Genomic DNA, 14,316 nt, shown 5'->3' on the forward strand with positions numbered 1-14,316 from the left:
TCTTACCTGTCTGGCTGAATGGTTGTCAGACTTCTATACGGTTCAATTTTATGTATGTTCTGGTTGTGTTTTTGTTTCTAAATCTTTGTTTTCTTTAATTTTGGTCATGTGAGGAGGCAAAATGTTTCCACCTATGCCTCCATCTTGGCCGGAAGTCCTAGTATCTATCTTTTTAAAAGATCATTATAATGGGATATTGAAAGACAGAAAGCACAAAACATGCTAAATCTGTTGTCTTGAGCTATATATTTGAAGAAAATATACATGAGAAAACTAGGTAAATAAATCCATGTCTCTGTGGTCTTGGAATGACCATTCCCATCTGTAGGTGGATATAGTTATATCTAGTTGCAATCATGGCACACTATGTCTGTGTGTGTATTTCACATGATACTTTTATAGTTTTTTTACAGTGCTAAGAGTCTTTGTATTTGTCACCTTAATGAATGGGTGAGACTCCAGTGGGAACCTGCACCAATCACTTTAGAGCACATCAGATGTATATGTCATTAACACATGACTATTTTGAGGTAAAGTCACTTAGCAAAGTAGCAAGTGGTGAGCCAGAAATAAGCAGTCATGTTGACAACATTGTAACCCCTGCTCTTTCCTTGCTCATGAGACTGTTCTGGAGACTAAGTGAGATAAAATATGTGGAGCTCATAGCAAACATCTAGCAAATGTAATTACCATATCAGTTTTCCCTTCTGAGTCTGAGAACTACATATCCCAACTTCATCCCTCCTCTTGAAAAAAGGATAAAAACCACAACAAAAGCTCTAAGGAGGAAGCTGCCTCCTTCACTTACAGGGTTCAGAGCTCAATTGGTAGCAACTAGAAAGGCAAATTTTAGTTCAGTTTCACACCAACAACTTATACCCAAAGTGTATAAGGCTGTGATGCAAATAAGGCTGCCTGGAACTTAGTAATTCACTTTCTAATTAATAAGGGGTTTCCATTTCTATTATGTCCTGATGGGAACATTGGAATTCACTCAGGGACTCCCTGCCTCTATTCCTCATGTCCAATATGAATACCCTCATCAAGCTGAGCAGTAACACCAGAGACACGGTGGTCCACCAGAGCCACCAGGTTGCACAGAATGGATGCAGAGGAGGGTGAACTGGTAGCACTTCCCCATAGCAGAGCTTCAGATTTGGACAAACCTGATTCAGATTCTTGCTGTCACTGAGTAGCTGTGTGAGCATGACCAATTAACTTTACCTCTCTGCTCTTCAGATTTCTTTTTTTTTTATAAAATGAAGATGAGGGAAAAGGGGGGGAAACAAACAAACCAAAGTACCACCTACTCTGTAAAGCAATTTGTAATGCAATGCTGTGACATTAGGAATAACCATGTGTGGAAGGGTCTAGCATAACACCAGGCCTAGCACATTCTAGGTGCTCCAGAAATTGTCATAATCCAACACCTATCAAAATATTGGGAAAATAGAGGCATAGGTGGAGACGCTGTGCTTTCTCCCACAACCAAGTTTAGAGATGACAAAATATTAGCAACAGAAAACACAGCCAGAACTCAGAAAATTGAACTTTTTGGAAGTCTGATAACAACAAATTCTTCAGCCTGACTGGTAAGAGGGGCGAAGTCAGCAGCTGGCGGAGCAGGGTTGCACAGGAAAACTCGGTCAGACAGACTCAGGCACGCGGATCCCAGGCGTGGGGTTGCAACGGGCAGACCCAGTGAGCACCTCAGCGAGCAACCCAGCCAGCGACCAGCGTACCCAGCGAGGGTGCAGGGCAGCAGGTTGACTGTGGTCCCGCATACGCATTCGTGTGCAGATAGACCAGCGAGGGAGTGGGTGGTGAGATGATGGGACCGAGCAGGCTCCAGCAGCGAGAGGCAGCAGAGGGGGCTGCCATTTCCCTGCTCTGACCCCGCCCCCACATACAGCATCACAACCCAGTGACCTGGGCGGCCCCACCCTGGTAAACAACCAAGGCTCCGCTCCTCATAAGTAACAGGCACGAACAGACCAAAAATGGCTCAATAAGATCTCAAGGCCCCAGAGCCCATAAATCTAAGCAATGAAGAAACTGCAAAACTTTCAGACGCACAGATCAAAACACTGGTGATCAGGATGCTCACAGAACTGGTTGATTATAGCCACAAATTAGACAAACATATGAGGGTGAAACTAATTGAAATGAATGGAATTGCACAAAAAACCAATAGCGATGAAAAGGAAACTGGGACTCAAATCAATGGAGTGGACCAGAAGAAAGCAAATAATGGCCAAACAGAAAAGACTGAAGAAGCAAGAATTCAAAAAAATGAGGAGAGTCTTAGGAACCTCCAGGACATCTTTAAACGCTCCAACATCTGAATTATAGGGGTACCAGAAGGGGGAAAGGAACAGCCACCAGTGGAAAACTTATTTGAACAAAAAATAAAAGAGAACTTCCCCATTCTGGCAAAGAAAATCAACTTCCAGGAAATCCAGGAAGCTCAGAGAGTCCCAAAGAAGTTGGACCCAAGAAGAAACACACTAAGGCACATCATCATTACATTAGTCAAGATTAAAATGAAGGAGAGAATCCTAGGAGCAGCAAGAGATAAAGGGAGAGTCACCTACATAGGAGTCCCCATCAGACTGTCAGCAGATTTCTCAAAAAAGACCTTACAGGCAAGAAGGGACTGGAAAGAAGTTTTTCAAGTCATGAAATCTAAAGACCTACAACCAAGATTACTCTACCCAGCAAAACTTTCATTTAGAATGGAAGGACAGATAAAGTGCTTCTCAGATAAGATCAAATTCAAGAAGCTCATCATCACCAAGCCCTTAAATGAAATGTTAAAGGGACTTACCTAAGAAAAAGAAGATAAAAAAGGTGAACAGTGAAAGGACAGTAAACTCACAGTTATTAATAATCACACCTAAAACAAAAGTGAATTAAGAGGACAGCTAGATCAGGAGTGAACCATAGAAACGAAGATCACGTGAAGGGTTAGCAACAGGGGAGTGGGAGGAGGAGAAGGGGGGAGAAGGTACAGAAAATAAGTAGCATAGATGGTAGGTAGAAAATAGATGGGAGGAGGGCAAGAATAGTATGGGAAATATAGAATCTAAAGAACTTGAGACACATGGTCATAAACTAAAGGGGGGGAATGGTGGGGGATGGGGTGTGCAGGGTGGAGGGGAATAAAGGGGGAAATAGAACAACGGTAATGGCATAATTAATAAAATATATTTTAAAAAAAGAAAATTGGGAAAATCACACATCTCCTAAAGTTTCAGAACCACTCAGTCTAACCAGTGGGTTGTTTCCCTTTTCCTGACTGACACCTCTTTTCTGCCTAAGAGTCAAGCCAACCCTACCCTTTGTATTTTTCTTTCTCTTTCTTACTCCCTCTCCTCCCCTTCTCTCTCCTCCCATTACCTTCCCTTCTTTCTTTTCCTCTTTCTTTTTTTCAGTCTGAAGCTTCCTTACTTTTCTCATGTAGTCCACAATAGTTTGGCTTTTTGAGCCATCAACAATGCATGAGATTTTGCCTGTCACTTCAAACTACCACAGACTACATACCTGGTGTTATTGCTGGGGTTTTATGCTGTTCCTTTTTCCTTAGGGACATGGAAGCTTCCAGAGACAGGCCTTCTGGATGCTTAAAGATTCTCCCCTGGATGATGTTCCATTGCAAGTCAGAGGCCCAGGCTGCAGCTCTGGCTCTCCCAGCCTTATCCACCTTGGGCAGCTTCCTCTGGGCCCTATATGCTGAGAACCAGCCTTTAACAAAGTCTGGGGGGAAGAGATCCTAGCAGTTGAGTCCTAGCACAGGCAGTATTCAGTCTGTTGCCTCTCAGCCTTAACACCTCCTCACTTACAAATTTGCCTCAGAAAGATCTGTGTGCTGCCAGGAAGGAGAGAACTTCCAGGCCAAGCTCTCTGGAGCCTGAGCCATGTTCTCCTTCACTTCCCTGGACCTACCTCCCCATTCGCTGTCTCATCCTCCTCACTCCCAGTCTGTATAGCCTGCTGCTTCTCCTCACTTCTCTTAATACATACATAGTCACAGTTTGGTTTTCTAAAAGCTTCCAACTTGCTAGTAGATAAGTCAAAGTATGTTTCTGTACTAATGCATAAGGACAGGAAAAAGGCCCAAGAATATTTGCAATACCCATGGAAAGGTGGTTCTGTCTTTTGTGTATAAGGAGTCAAGTAAATCAGTAAGAAAAACATTAGCCATCTTCCTGAATGAGGAAACAATATGAACAAAACACACATCTAAAAGAACATGCAATTTATAAATAAGCATATTACAATGTATTCAACATCACTGGTGATCAAGAAAATGCAAACTTAGATAACTTCAAATGTTTTGTCATCTACATAATTATTATTGGTTTAAAATCTAATGCTTAATTCTGGCAAGAAGCTCTGAGATGCACACTGGTACATCTCATCATTGATTGTTCAGTATATAAATTTCTGCAGATACAACCTATGAATACATTCAAGTTTGAAACACACTCCGAACCTTTGATCCAGTAATTCCATTGTTGGAATACAAGCTAAGAAAAAAATGAAATGCATATATTTATGTTCAGATGGTTTATTACAACACTATTTAACTAGTAAAGGAAACAACTCAGCAATTAATCCAAATTAAAGAGCTTTTATACTTTTATTTGGGAAAGTGGTTGTGATATAACATTTGGTAGCAAAAATTCAGCACTCAAAATTACACATTCTGTAAAAGCTCAGTTTATGAAGCAAACATCCAAAATGCATAAAACAGCTCAACATAAACATACCTTAATGTGCTAGAAATTATGAGCAATTTGGGTTTTTTTTTCTCTCCACTATTGAGTGGAGAGAATTTTTACACAAAGAGCATCTATTACTTTGATAAAGGGCAAAAAATTTAGAGAATCCAAATAAAATGTGCCCACCTCAGCCTGTAAGATCTCACAGCCAAAAGACAAAGGCCCCTCCCAATAAGGGGCAGCACTGAGTATGACAGTTTTCAGTGGGGACAAGGAAGACTGGGATCCTCTCTCAAGGGCATCCCCTGTGCCCCCCTCCCATAGTGCTAGAAAGGAGGAGACAGTTCACCTCAGACTCCACCACACCCTCTTACCCCTTGGAGGGCTCAGCAGCTTATTTCAGCAGAATCCTATGCACACCAGAGCTTGCCAGCACTGAGTCTCAATCCTAACTGCACAGCCCAACCTCAGTTTCCTCCCTTTCAAAAATGGGTCTTGACAACACCCTCTTGGAGGGTATTTTTTATGGGAATTAAATAAGAACTGTTTTATTGTTAGAAGATATAGCTGCGTTCTTTCTACTCTGTTATAAATATGCAACAAACTGAGGCACTAATAATATATTTCTGTGACTTATGTCAGAAAAATATAATTTAATTTTTTCATATAATTATTTTACCTTTTAAAAATAGTCCTCATTTCTGTAAAACCAGACACTTCTGTAGTTAAATTTTCTAAAATATATCAAGCATTTTCCTGCTAGCTAAGCAACTATTCATTACACATCATTTACAGATGTTTTCAGAATGGCCTGAGGTCCTTACTATAAACCAAGAGTGCCCTAAGGACAAAGGGGACCAGTATCATAATATCGTTAACTCCAATGTGCTAGATAAGACATTGCATTATCCTATTAACTATTCACTATATAGTATTACTCATTACAACCTAACTTTGCAGATTGTTCCAATTTGATAAGATTAAAAAATTGAGGCTTAGAGAAGTTAAGTAAAATGCTGAAGGTTACCCAGCTATAAGACAGTGAAGACACAAACCCAGATGAAACCCCGAAGCCTTCACTCCTTGACTATCCTGATGCCATCACACCCTCCACTCATGGCTGGAGCCCAGATGCTTTAGTTGTATAGCAAATACTACTTTGCTTTTATATCTGAACTTCATAGTTCATCAAGCTTTATACTTTGGTTATGTAGTTAGTTGATTTGGTTTTTGGCTTCTTCTGTCTAAGGAATTCTTACTATATTTTAGTGCTATTTAACCTGTCCTGGCCCACGAAACTAAATGAGCAAATGTCTTATGATTATGTCTAAAAGCTAATGGGCTGTAAGTGAGCCTCTGAGAAGTCCACCCACAGTAAGTTGTGATCACCTGGGGACTTGTTCTTGGTCATCTAGTGGGTCTTGGCTTCCTTCTAATTCTTCAGCTGCAAGCCAAATACCTGAAGTTGTTTAATTTATGAACTCTGACACAGAGGATACTGTTATCCAGCACAGACTTAGATGTATGACAAAACAATATGTTAAACTACTGCAGTAATCATTGCTAGATTCTATAAAATGCCTTGTCTACCCCACTGCTATTTTAGAGACATTGCTCTGTAAAACTCTGGAATGTAAGTGTTCTTGTCTCCATGTGATATATGAGGAAATCAAGACTCCTCTATATGGAAATCAAAAGTGTCCAAACCTCACCAGAGGCATTCTGCAAATAGTTCACTTGAAGTCAATATGTACATGACTAGCATGTAAGTTTCACTAAAGACTCATAAACAATGTGAGGTTTTCCATTATAGAACGAACTAAAGAGCATTATGAATACTTTTCCACTGTGTCAGATGGGAAAACCTCACATTATGGACTGTGTCCACAGTCCTATTAAAGATGCCTGGAGTTGGTCCAACCCAAGTGAAGCTGGGCAGGTTATCTGTACCTCACACCTCCAGTGGGCAGCCTCCTGCTGTATTCAATATGGATGGTACTCCCACAGGCATATACCTTGTGGAGACAGCTGGAAAGCCACCCCAGGATTGCAGAAGAGGGCTGGGGGTGTTCCCAGCAATGGACTGAGGGCTGGTGGATAAACCACAATGGAAATTTCCACAGGAAGATCAGACATCAGAAGTAAGAAGTACGGGGTGTCCCCTGGGGCTGAGATTTAATATGAGGATGACATAATCTAAACTCCCTTCCTTTCTTTGGGGGCAGGAGAATATACTGCTACATTTAACACTACATTTTTTGTGGGGGATGTTGGTAGACTTCATTAAACAAATGAGTGTGTCAAAATCCAAATACAGTGTTTCATTGTCTAAGTAAAGTGAATTCTCCACAAACTTTCACTCTGACTAGAAGCCTCAGACAAAAGTCATCCAAATAAAGCACATGGCCTTTGTTCAGCAATCCTTTTTTTTTCTAAGAGTATTTCCCAAACATTAGCCCGTGAATTGGGAGAGCACCCCTGAAGGGCCATCAAAGCAGGAACTCTTCCTGGCCACAAATACCCTCAGCTGTGAGAGGCCACACCATTTGAGTAACAGAGCAACCAGCTAAAATTCAAACTCGGGTCTGTCTCTACTTGATCACTGTCCCAGACACTGTCCTGGTAGGCCCTTGTGTCACATCGGGATTTTTTCAGTCTACACAGGGGAATTCTCAGCCACAACCTCTGTATCTGGTAGCTGCAGGCGGACACAGAAACAGACAAATGTGACTCTCGTTCAGGAAAGTTAGAGCAGGGAAGAGTTCAGAAATGTGTGTGTGTGTGTGTGTGTGTGTGTGTGTGTGTGTGTGTGTGTGTGTGTGTGTGCGCGCGCGCGCGCATGCTTAAACAGGGTGGAAACCCCACCAGCCAAGTCTGCACACACACACACACAAATAAATAAATAAATGAAGTCTGCCTATCTTGGGCCGGAGCCCCTCCCCTCGTCCCGCGCAGAGGAGTGTGACCCAAAGGCCGCTTCCTCTGCCTGGTGAGCGGGTCGGGACCAGGCCCCTGAGACACTCGCACAGCTCTGCTGGGCTCCTCCGCTGCGACCTGCCGCGCCCTGTCCCATCCACGATGAACAACTACACCACCCCTTGGCCTAACGACCACCGTGAGTAGTCACCTTGGGCAGGGGTCCGCGGGATCCGGGACCAACTCTACCCGGTGCCAACAGGGGAAGAGGAGCTGAGGACACGGGACTCTGGCCGTGCCTTGCCTCTGTGGCTGATCTGCCCCGGGTTCAGTCCAGAACACATGAGCCTTCCCAGGGCTCAAGGCACCTAGGTCCCGTGGAGTCTCTGTCCGGTCCCGTTGGGTCCCTGCCCCACCCCCACTCCTAACCCTAGAACAGTGCTGAGAGCTCCCAACACCAGCGTGCGGGCTCTGCACCGCCCCTGCACCTCCCTAGCCACCCACCCTGACGCCTGGGGCAACGTGCCCCCCATCCCCACTGCATTCCCAGAACTTTTCTCGCGGATTGTACCCCGTGGGCCAGGAGGGGCTTCCGTGCACCTCAGCTATAACGTCTGCTCGCTGCTTTTTTTTTTTTTTTTTCGCACTGGTTGAAAAGTATCTGTGGCAAGAACTTTTACTAAAAGAAGAAGTAAAGGAGAGGTAGAGCGTTAAGCAGACAGTAAACAACGACAGAAGCTGATGCAGGGGACAAGGGGTGCTTTAGAGAAAACTCCAAGTCAACTCCACTATCCCTGTGCTTGCTCTCAGGCCGGCTGGATTTGGGAAGGGACGCACAGATAGTCGGTCATTCTTTATGCTGTTTCTTTTAGGAATGTGCACGCACTTTTTGTTGCTGATAGGAAATTATACACCCTGAGATTCATTGGGAGGCTGTTCAGAAACATTGCTGGGACCTTCCACCCCCTCTTCTGGGCTTTGCAATCAAAAACTAAAACTGTATTCGTAAAGAAATGAATGTTTATCCTTCTTAACCTCCACCCTGGTTATATCATCAGAAACAATGAGAGGATAGACATTCTGATTCGAAAATACAATCATGTTAGATAATTAATATGTAAGGATATGGGTATTGGTGACACCAACTCCTTTTAGGTCTTTAAAACCCAACTCGGGCTCTTGTGATGCCCTGGGGGTGAACTCCAAGTGCATGCTTGTGGCTAGGCCTGTGTCTGTGTACTATGTGCCTTCTTGTGTACCTGCCTGGCTCACTGGGTCTGGGTATGCAGACTGGAGTCACAGATTGGGGGCCTAGCTGCTTATATTGGGATCATGTATGCCACTTATTAGGCAAGGACTGAGGCAAGCCTTCTTAGCAGCAATTTTATCTGCTGCGAAACGGGATTATAAAGTATTCCACTTTGGGTTGTGAGAATTCAGTGTGTGAAAATAGGTCAGTACAGAGATAGACACATACTAGGTGTGAGTTAAATGTTAGGCATCTCTGTTTTACATGAGACTGCGGATCTGTTATTTCATGTGTGCTAATGTGTTTACATGTGTGTCTATTACTGTGTGTGAGTCAAAACACTACTGAGCTCAGGTATGTGTGTTGGGTGGGGTGGTAGGGTTGATGAGACAGAACCACTGTAAGCATTCCAGTTCAGGTGCTGAGAGAGTTCAGGCCTGCCCACATTCCCTGTCTGGTTGGGCCAGCCTTGCCATCCCCAGAACCTTGCCCCTGCTCCCTCCCCCAGCAGTTCTCTGGGATTTAATGACCGAAAACACCACCCTGCTGAAACTAATGGGGATACAGCCCCTACTTGCACACCATTCCAGATTACCCTTAGGACTTGATTTATGGCAGGATGAATAAATCTCTCTATTGTGGGAGAACCATGAGGCCCTATTTCTCTCTGCTAACTCAGGCGGGATGTTTCAGTTTATATTACTGTTCATCAGAACCGGAGATTAGAATGGAGAGGACCCACTGCTCCCCACCTAGACCAGGCCTGCCCTATGCAGCTAGGCCCCCATAAGTCCAAAGGCTATAGTTACTGCAATGAGTTATATACATCCATTGCCTTGCCCTTGGATAAAAGAGCAATGCTCACTTTAGGGCCAGCTTTGGCAGCCTTATATAGAATCTGCTGCCTCTGACAGAGCAGAAAGGATTGCATCAAGTGCCAAATGGAATTCCATCTGAGACACTGCTCAACCTCTACAGGTATTGGTGGAGTAGCATTGGCACAGTCAGTAGTATCTGGGCCTTTCCAGTGGTGCCATGTCTGGGCAGTTATTTCTGGGACTTGCAGCATACCTGGGAAACAGAGGTATGGGGAGGTAAGAGGCACTCTATGTTTGTAGTAGGAACACATCAGCCCATCTACACAGAGTGGGAAGAGGCCCTTCACCAGTCAAGCAAGGGGAGGTTGACAAGTCAAGTGTGTTTGTCTCTTTGGGTGGCAGATACCCTTCTGAGACCCCAGATGAAACATCTTCTTGAAATTAAGCAAACACAATGGGCCCAATAGGCATGAGCTAAAAACAAAAACAAACAAATTTGAACAATGAATGAAGAGTTAGTAATAGGGAAGAGGAAGACACCTTCTGCCCTCCTCAAGGGCAGGTACTTTATTGACTTATGAGAATCCTTCTAGAAGTATTGTATGTATATACAATTACATTTTATTTTACAAAATGAAACTTATTTTATGTATTTTACTTCATCTTGCTTTTTCCTTAAGAATATATTGTAAAGATTATACCAGTTTCTACTCAAATGGGCATTTAGGTTGTATACAGTCTTTATTTGATTCTTTTCTTACCAGACACAGTACTAACATGACAACCCCTGTAAGAAAAATTTTACATGCATGTGTACAAATACTTTTAGGATAAATTCCCCTCAGAATTTAATTTCTGGAACAAAGAATGTGCACCTTCAGAATGTTAGTAGATACTGAAAAATCTCCCTCCAAAAGGTCGCATGATTACTAACACCAGTAGCCCATAAAAGTTGCTCTTTCCCCACATTCTTGATCACACTGTTTAGTTTTTATCTTGGCCAACCTGATGAGTAAAACACCTTGTCACTTTTGACTGTACCTCTATAGCTATGAGTGAGGCTGGGCAGATTTGTGCAGCTCTAGAAGATAATGTAGTTCTTTTTCTGGGAAAGTACCTCTTTCTGGCCTTTGTCCATTTCCTGTCAGGTGCCTGCCTCTTATGGGAAACACGCCCCAGAAAATGATGTGTCCTCCCTCCCATGGCAAGCTAGAGACAGAGGAGGGACCCTAGTCCCACACATGCTGTGGAATAACCCTGGGTTTGGTCCCACCTCCAACACTTACTGTCTTTGGGAAGGTATACAATACCTCAAAGCCTCAGTTTTCTCATTTGTAAGTGGGAGTAATAACAGCTGCTTCACAGGAATCATATGAGGATAAAGGCTTGGCACCATGCCCAGAAATAGTGGCATCTCTGGCTGTTGTTAACTGACCTTATCAGTGAAAACCCAGCCTGCAGGTGCTGGTGATTTCTTTCTCTTGTAGACAGCTGCTATTTTGTTTTTGAAAATGTAGCAAAAATGACAGCAGCAGCACCTATATGTGAAGCCCTGTGGTGGGCCTTGCCCTGGTCCCCCTCCACAGCCTTGTCTCATGGGCATTTTCTTAGCTGTTTTGCAGATGAAACACTCAGGGGGATGACCTTACTCCAGGGTTCCCAAGTTCTGAAGCATCAGCCAGGCTGTGGAAACAGGTTGCAAACACCAGAGCTAGAGAGGCCAAGCTGAGAGGGCCACAGGTTACATGTGGACCTGCTGTCCCTGTCCTTGTGTACCAGGTGAGGCTTTCTCCTATCCTCCCACTGTGAGATCTGCACCTGGGACATCTCTGCTCTAGCTTTGCACTCAGAGGGGTTGTGTGTGGCACATACACTCAGAACCTGACAAATAACTCATGGCTTTTCACCCAGTCCTGTGGTCCTTCGGTTCACCACTACCAGCCATCACTCTCTCTCGTGGTTAGGCCTGGCCCACATCTGACCAGCTGCAGCTTTCCACTCTGCCTTGCACAGCCAGCTCAGGCTGCGCCTGGAGCCTCCTCTCACAGTTCCTCCTCATGTCTGCACTGTCCTGCTTCTCCAGCTTTACTCTCACAACTGCCTGCTTAACCCTCCCCACCCCCATACACATGCACACATACACTGTGTTCCTGGCTCACACCTGCTTGTCAGTTTAGGCCTAGCTTATGCACTCCCACTTCCTTGGGCCCTTCTGACACTAGAAAACCACCCACCATGGTCCTGGGGACACTTTTGAGCCCTGACAGATTCCTAGGTCTGCCCCCTTCACAAGATTCAGACCTTCCAAGGGTCTCTATGACCTCCCTCCCTCCTGCGTGCAGACTGGCCCAGACTGGTGCTCAGGAAGTGACTTGGAAATGAATGGATGACTGCAGAGGTGACCTAAAGGCCAAAGCTCCCAGGCCTATGTCCATTCAAATTGCCAGAGTACCTTTTAGAAACCATATCTTCAATGGCGCCTAGTCTAGAACTTAGCACATTCGTGGAGGTTAGTAAATAATAAATTGAAACAGACAGAAAGTCAAACCAAAATGGATTCTACAAACATGGCTGATGGGCCCCAGCAGTCACCACCTAGCCCTCCTTCCCACTCAGCATTAAGTCCTATTTCATGTTCTCCCTCCCTGCCCCTCTTCCCTGCCTCCCTCACCAGCCCCAACTTTGCTTAAGATGTCATTTAGATTCTTGTGTAATCTGAACTTCTGAGGAAATAGTGGCTCCTGCCCTTAGTTATTATGAATGTTCATTTTTGTACATTCTTCAAGAACAAATGTTAGTGTGCAAATGGCAGGTGCTGGCAAGAGCCAGTTTCCTCCCATGCTAATGAGAGATGGAGCCCAGAACACTGAGTCCATCACTGGTGGGACAGGTTCAGCATGGCCTCTGCACCACTCCCTGCACCCAACCCTGCAGCCACAGCGCCTTAGTGGTTATCACCACCTCACAGATGTACCACTGGGCCTGAGCAGATGGGCCTGCCCTGCCTGGGGAAAGTGGCTGAGCAGGACTTGCTGCCACCTGTCTCACTCTGAAGCCTTACTCTTCCTCTGACCAGACATCTTTACCACCTCTCATAATGGTTTTTTAATATTAACAAATTCTGGGAGGCTCATTGTGGACAACTCTGAGCATTAAGACTCCAGGAAACTCAGTCATGTGGGGCACATGGCTCCACAATATTGCGAGATTTACCTAGTGGAGCTCCACCAGGTTCCCACAATATATATCAGAGAAAAACACGTCCCTTATGCTCCACGCCAGCTTCTAGCAGGAGGAGGGGAAAGGAACAATTTAGAATTGTGCCAGAGCAGCTGTTCTCAATCAGCCTTGCCCTCAGAGAATCTAGTGAACCAGAGCCTAACCTGCTGGGTTATCACTAGACCCTAATGGACCCAGGAGAAGAGAAATGCCTGACTCCAGCTCCCTCTAGCCACCTGTTCCACATAAGAGGAGAGACGAAAACTGAGAAGTTCACAGTGCAGAGGCACAGACTCACTAAATACAGACCTGGTGACAGGACTATGGAGTGTCTCCCCAACCCCATCTCTTCACCATAACACAGCAGTTAATTTCTCTAGTTGTCAAAAAACTTTCAAAGCATACCAAATGCAAAAAAAAATACAGTGCAAAGGGACAGAGCAAGCCTCAGAAACAGGCATAGCAGGGATGTTAGAATTATTCGATAAAATTTAAAACAACTATGATGACTAACTCTATGGCACTTTGTTATATATTCCATCTTGTTTCTGCTTCTCTAGCAAACTCCTATAAGTTAAATTTACATGTCCCTTTTCTTATTGCCAAAACAGAGGTGCTTATGAGGGGTGAGACTAAAGTAAGGTTGCCCACTTATCTCACTGCACCTGTCACACCCTGATGGAGGTATTTTATCTCTGCTTCAGATGAGGTGTACCACTGGCACATCAGTTTCAGAGAGCGCAGCCAGAAGCCCTTGCCCCCCTTCTCCTGAACACAAATGCATGTTCTTATGTTCTTACGAGGCATTCAACTGTGCAGCTGCCTGCTGGCCCTAGGCCCCAGGACCCTGCCATTTTTCCCCTTGGACCCTGGAAATGAGAATTTTCACATTTTATAAATAGCTGTAGGCTCATGTATTCTCAACAGAACCTTAAAGGAAAAGATATTATGGTTGCTAGATCAAAACCAGATAAAGCATTTATGCCCACCTTTTGTGTTGGACCCTAGTCTGTGGTGGCTTCTGTGTTCACCAGGCAGCAAAGTCCACCGGCTATGAAGTGGCACTTTCTCTTGAGATGTTTGTCAAATACTGTCTCTAGAACATTAAACATGGCCTTTAACAAGTAGAGACCTCCAGTTCAGGTTCCTCTTCTGTATATTTTTGAGCCCTTTAGTGTGGGGGCAACTTTGCCAGCAAGTCCCCCCATCTGCCACAGATTAAAGTAACACTAACAAGACATGATCTGCTTGGGGAGGAGAGGCGGCCAGTCTCTCAGAGGAGAAGGGCCAAGAGCCCCTTCCTCAACAGCTTTTATTGGATTGTAATACACAGGAATACAGGAGGCAAGGATCAAACAGTAGATAACATTTCTTTTTTTTCTTTTAATTT

The 14,316-nt window shown here is 44.4% G+C and overlaps 1 protein-coding gene across 2 annotated transcripts in view; it reads left to right on the forward strand.

Moving 5' to 3' along the window:
- Positions 1 to 7,572: 7,572 nt before the first annotated feature.
- Positions 7,573 to 14,316, forward strand: part of GYPC (glycophorin C (Gerbich blood group)) — a 59,193-nt gene continuing 52,449 nt past the window's right edge. For both annotated transcript variants that reach the window (XR_008391862.1, XM_037142206.2), the window contains exon 1: positions 7,573 to 7,839. Coding sequence is in view for 1 of the 2 variants with exons in the window: in XM_037142206.2 (XP_036998101.1) it covers positions 7,803 to 7,839 (37 nt within the window). In the remaining variant the exon portion in view is untranslated. The remainder of the gene's footprint in view (positions 7,840 to 14,316) is intronic.

Source organism: Artibeus jamaicensis, unplaced genomic scaffold (assembly GCF_021234435.1).
Source record: "Artibeus jamaicensis isolate MK-2021 breed Jamaican fruit bat unplaced genomic scaffold, CSHL_Jam_final contig_463, whole genome shotgun sequence".
Classification (NCBI taxonomy): Eukaryota; Metazoa; Chordata; class Mammalia; order Chiroptera; family Phyllostomidae; genus Artibeus; species Artibeus jamaicensis.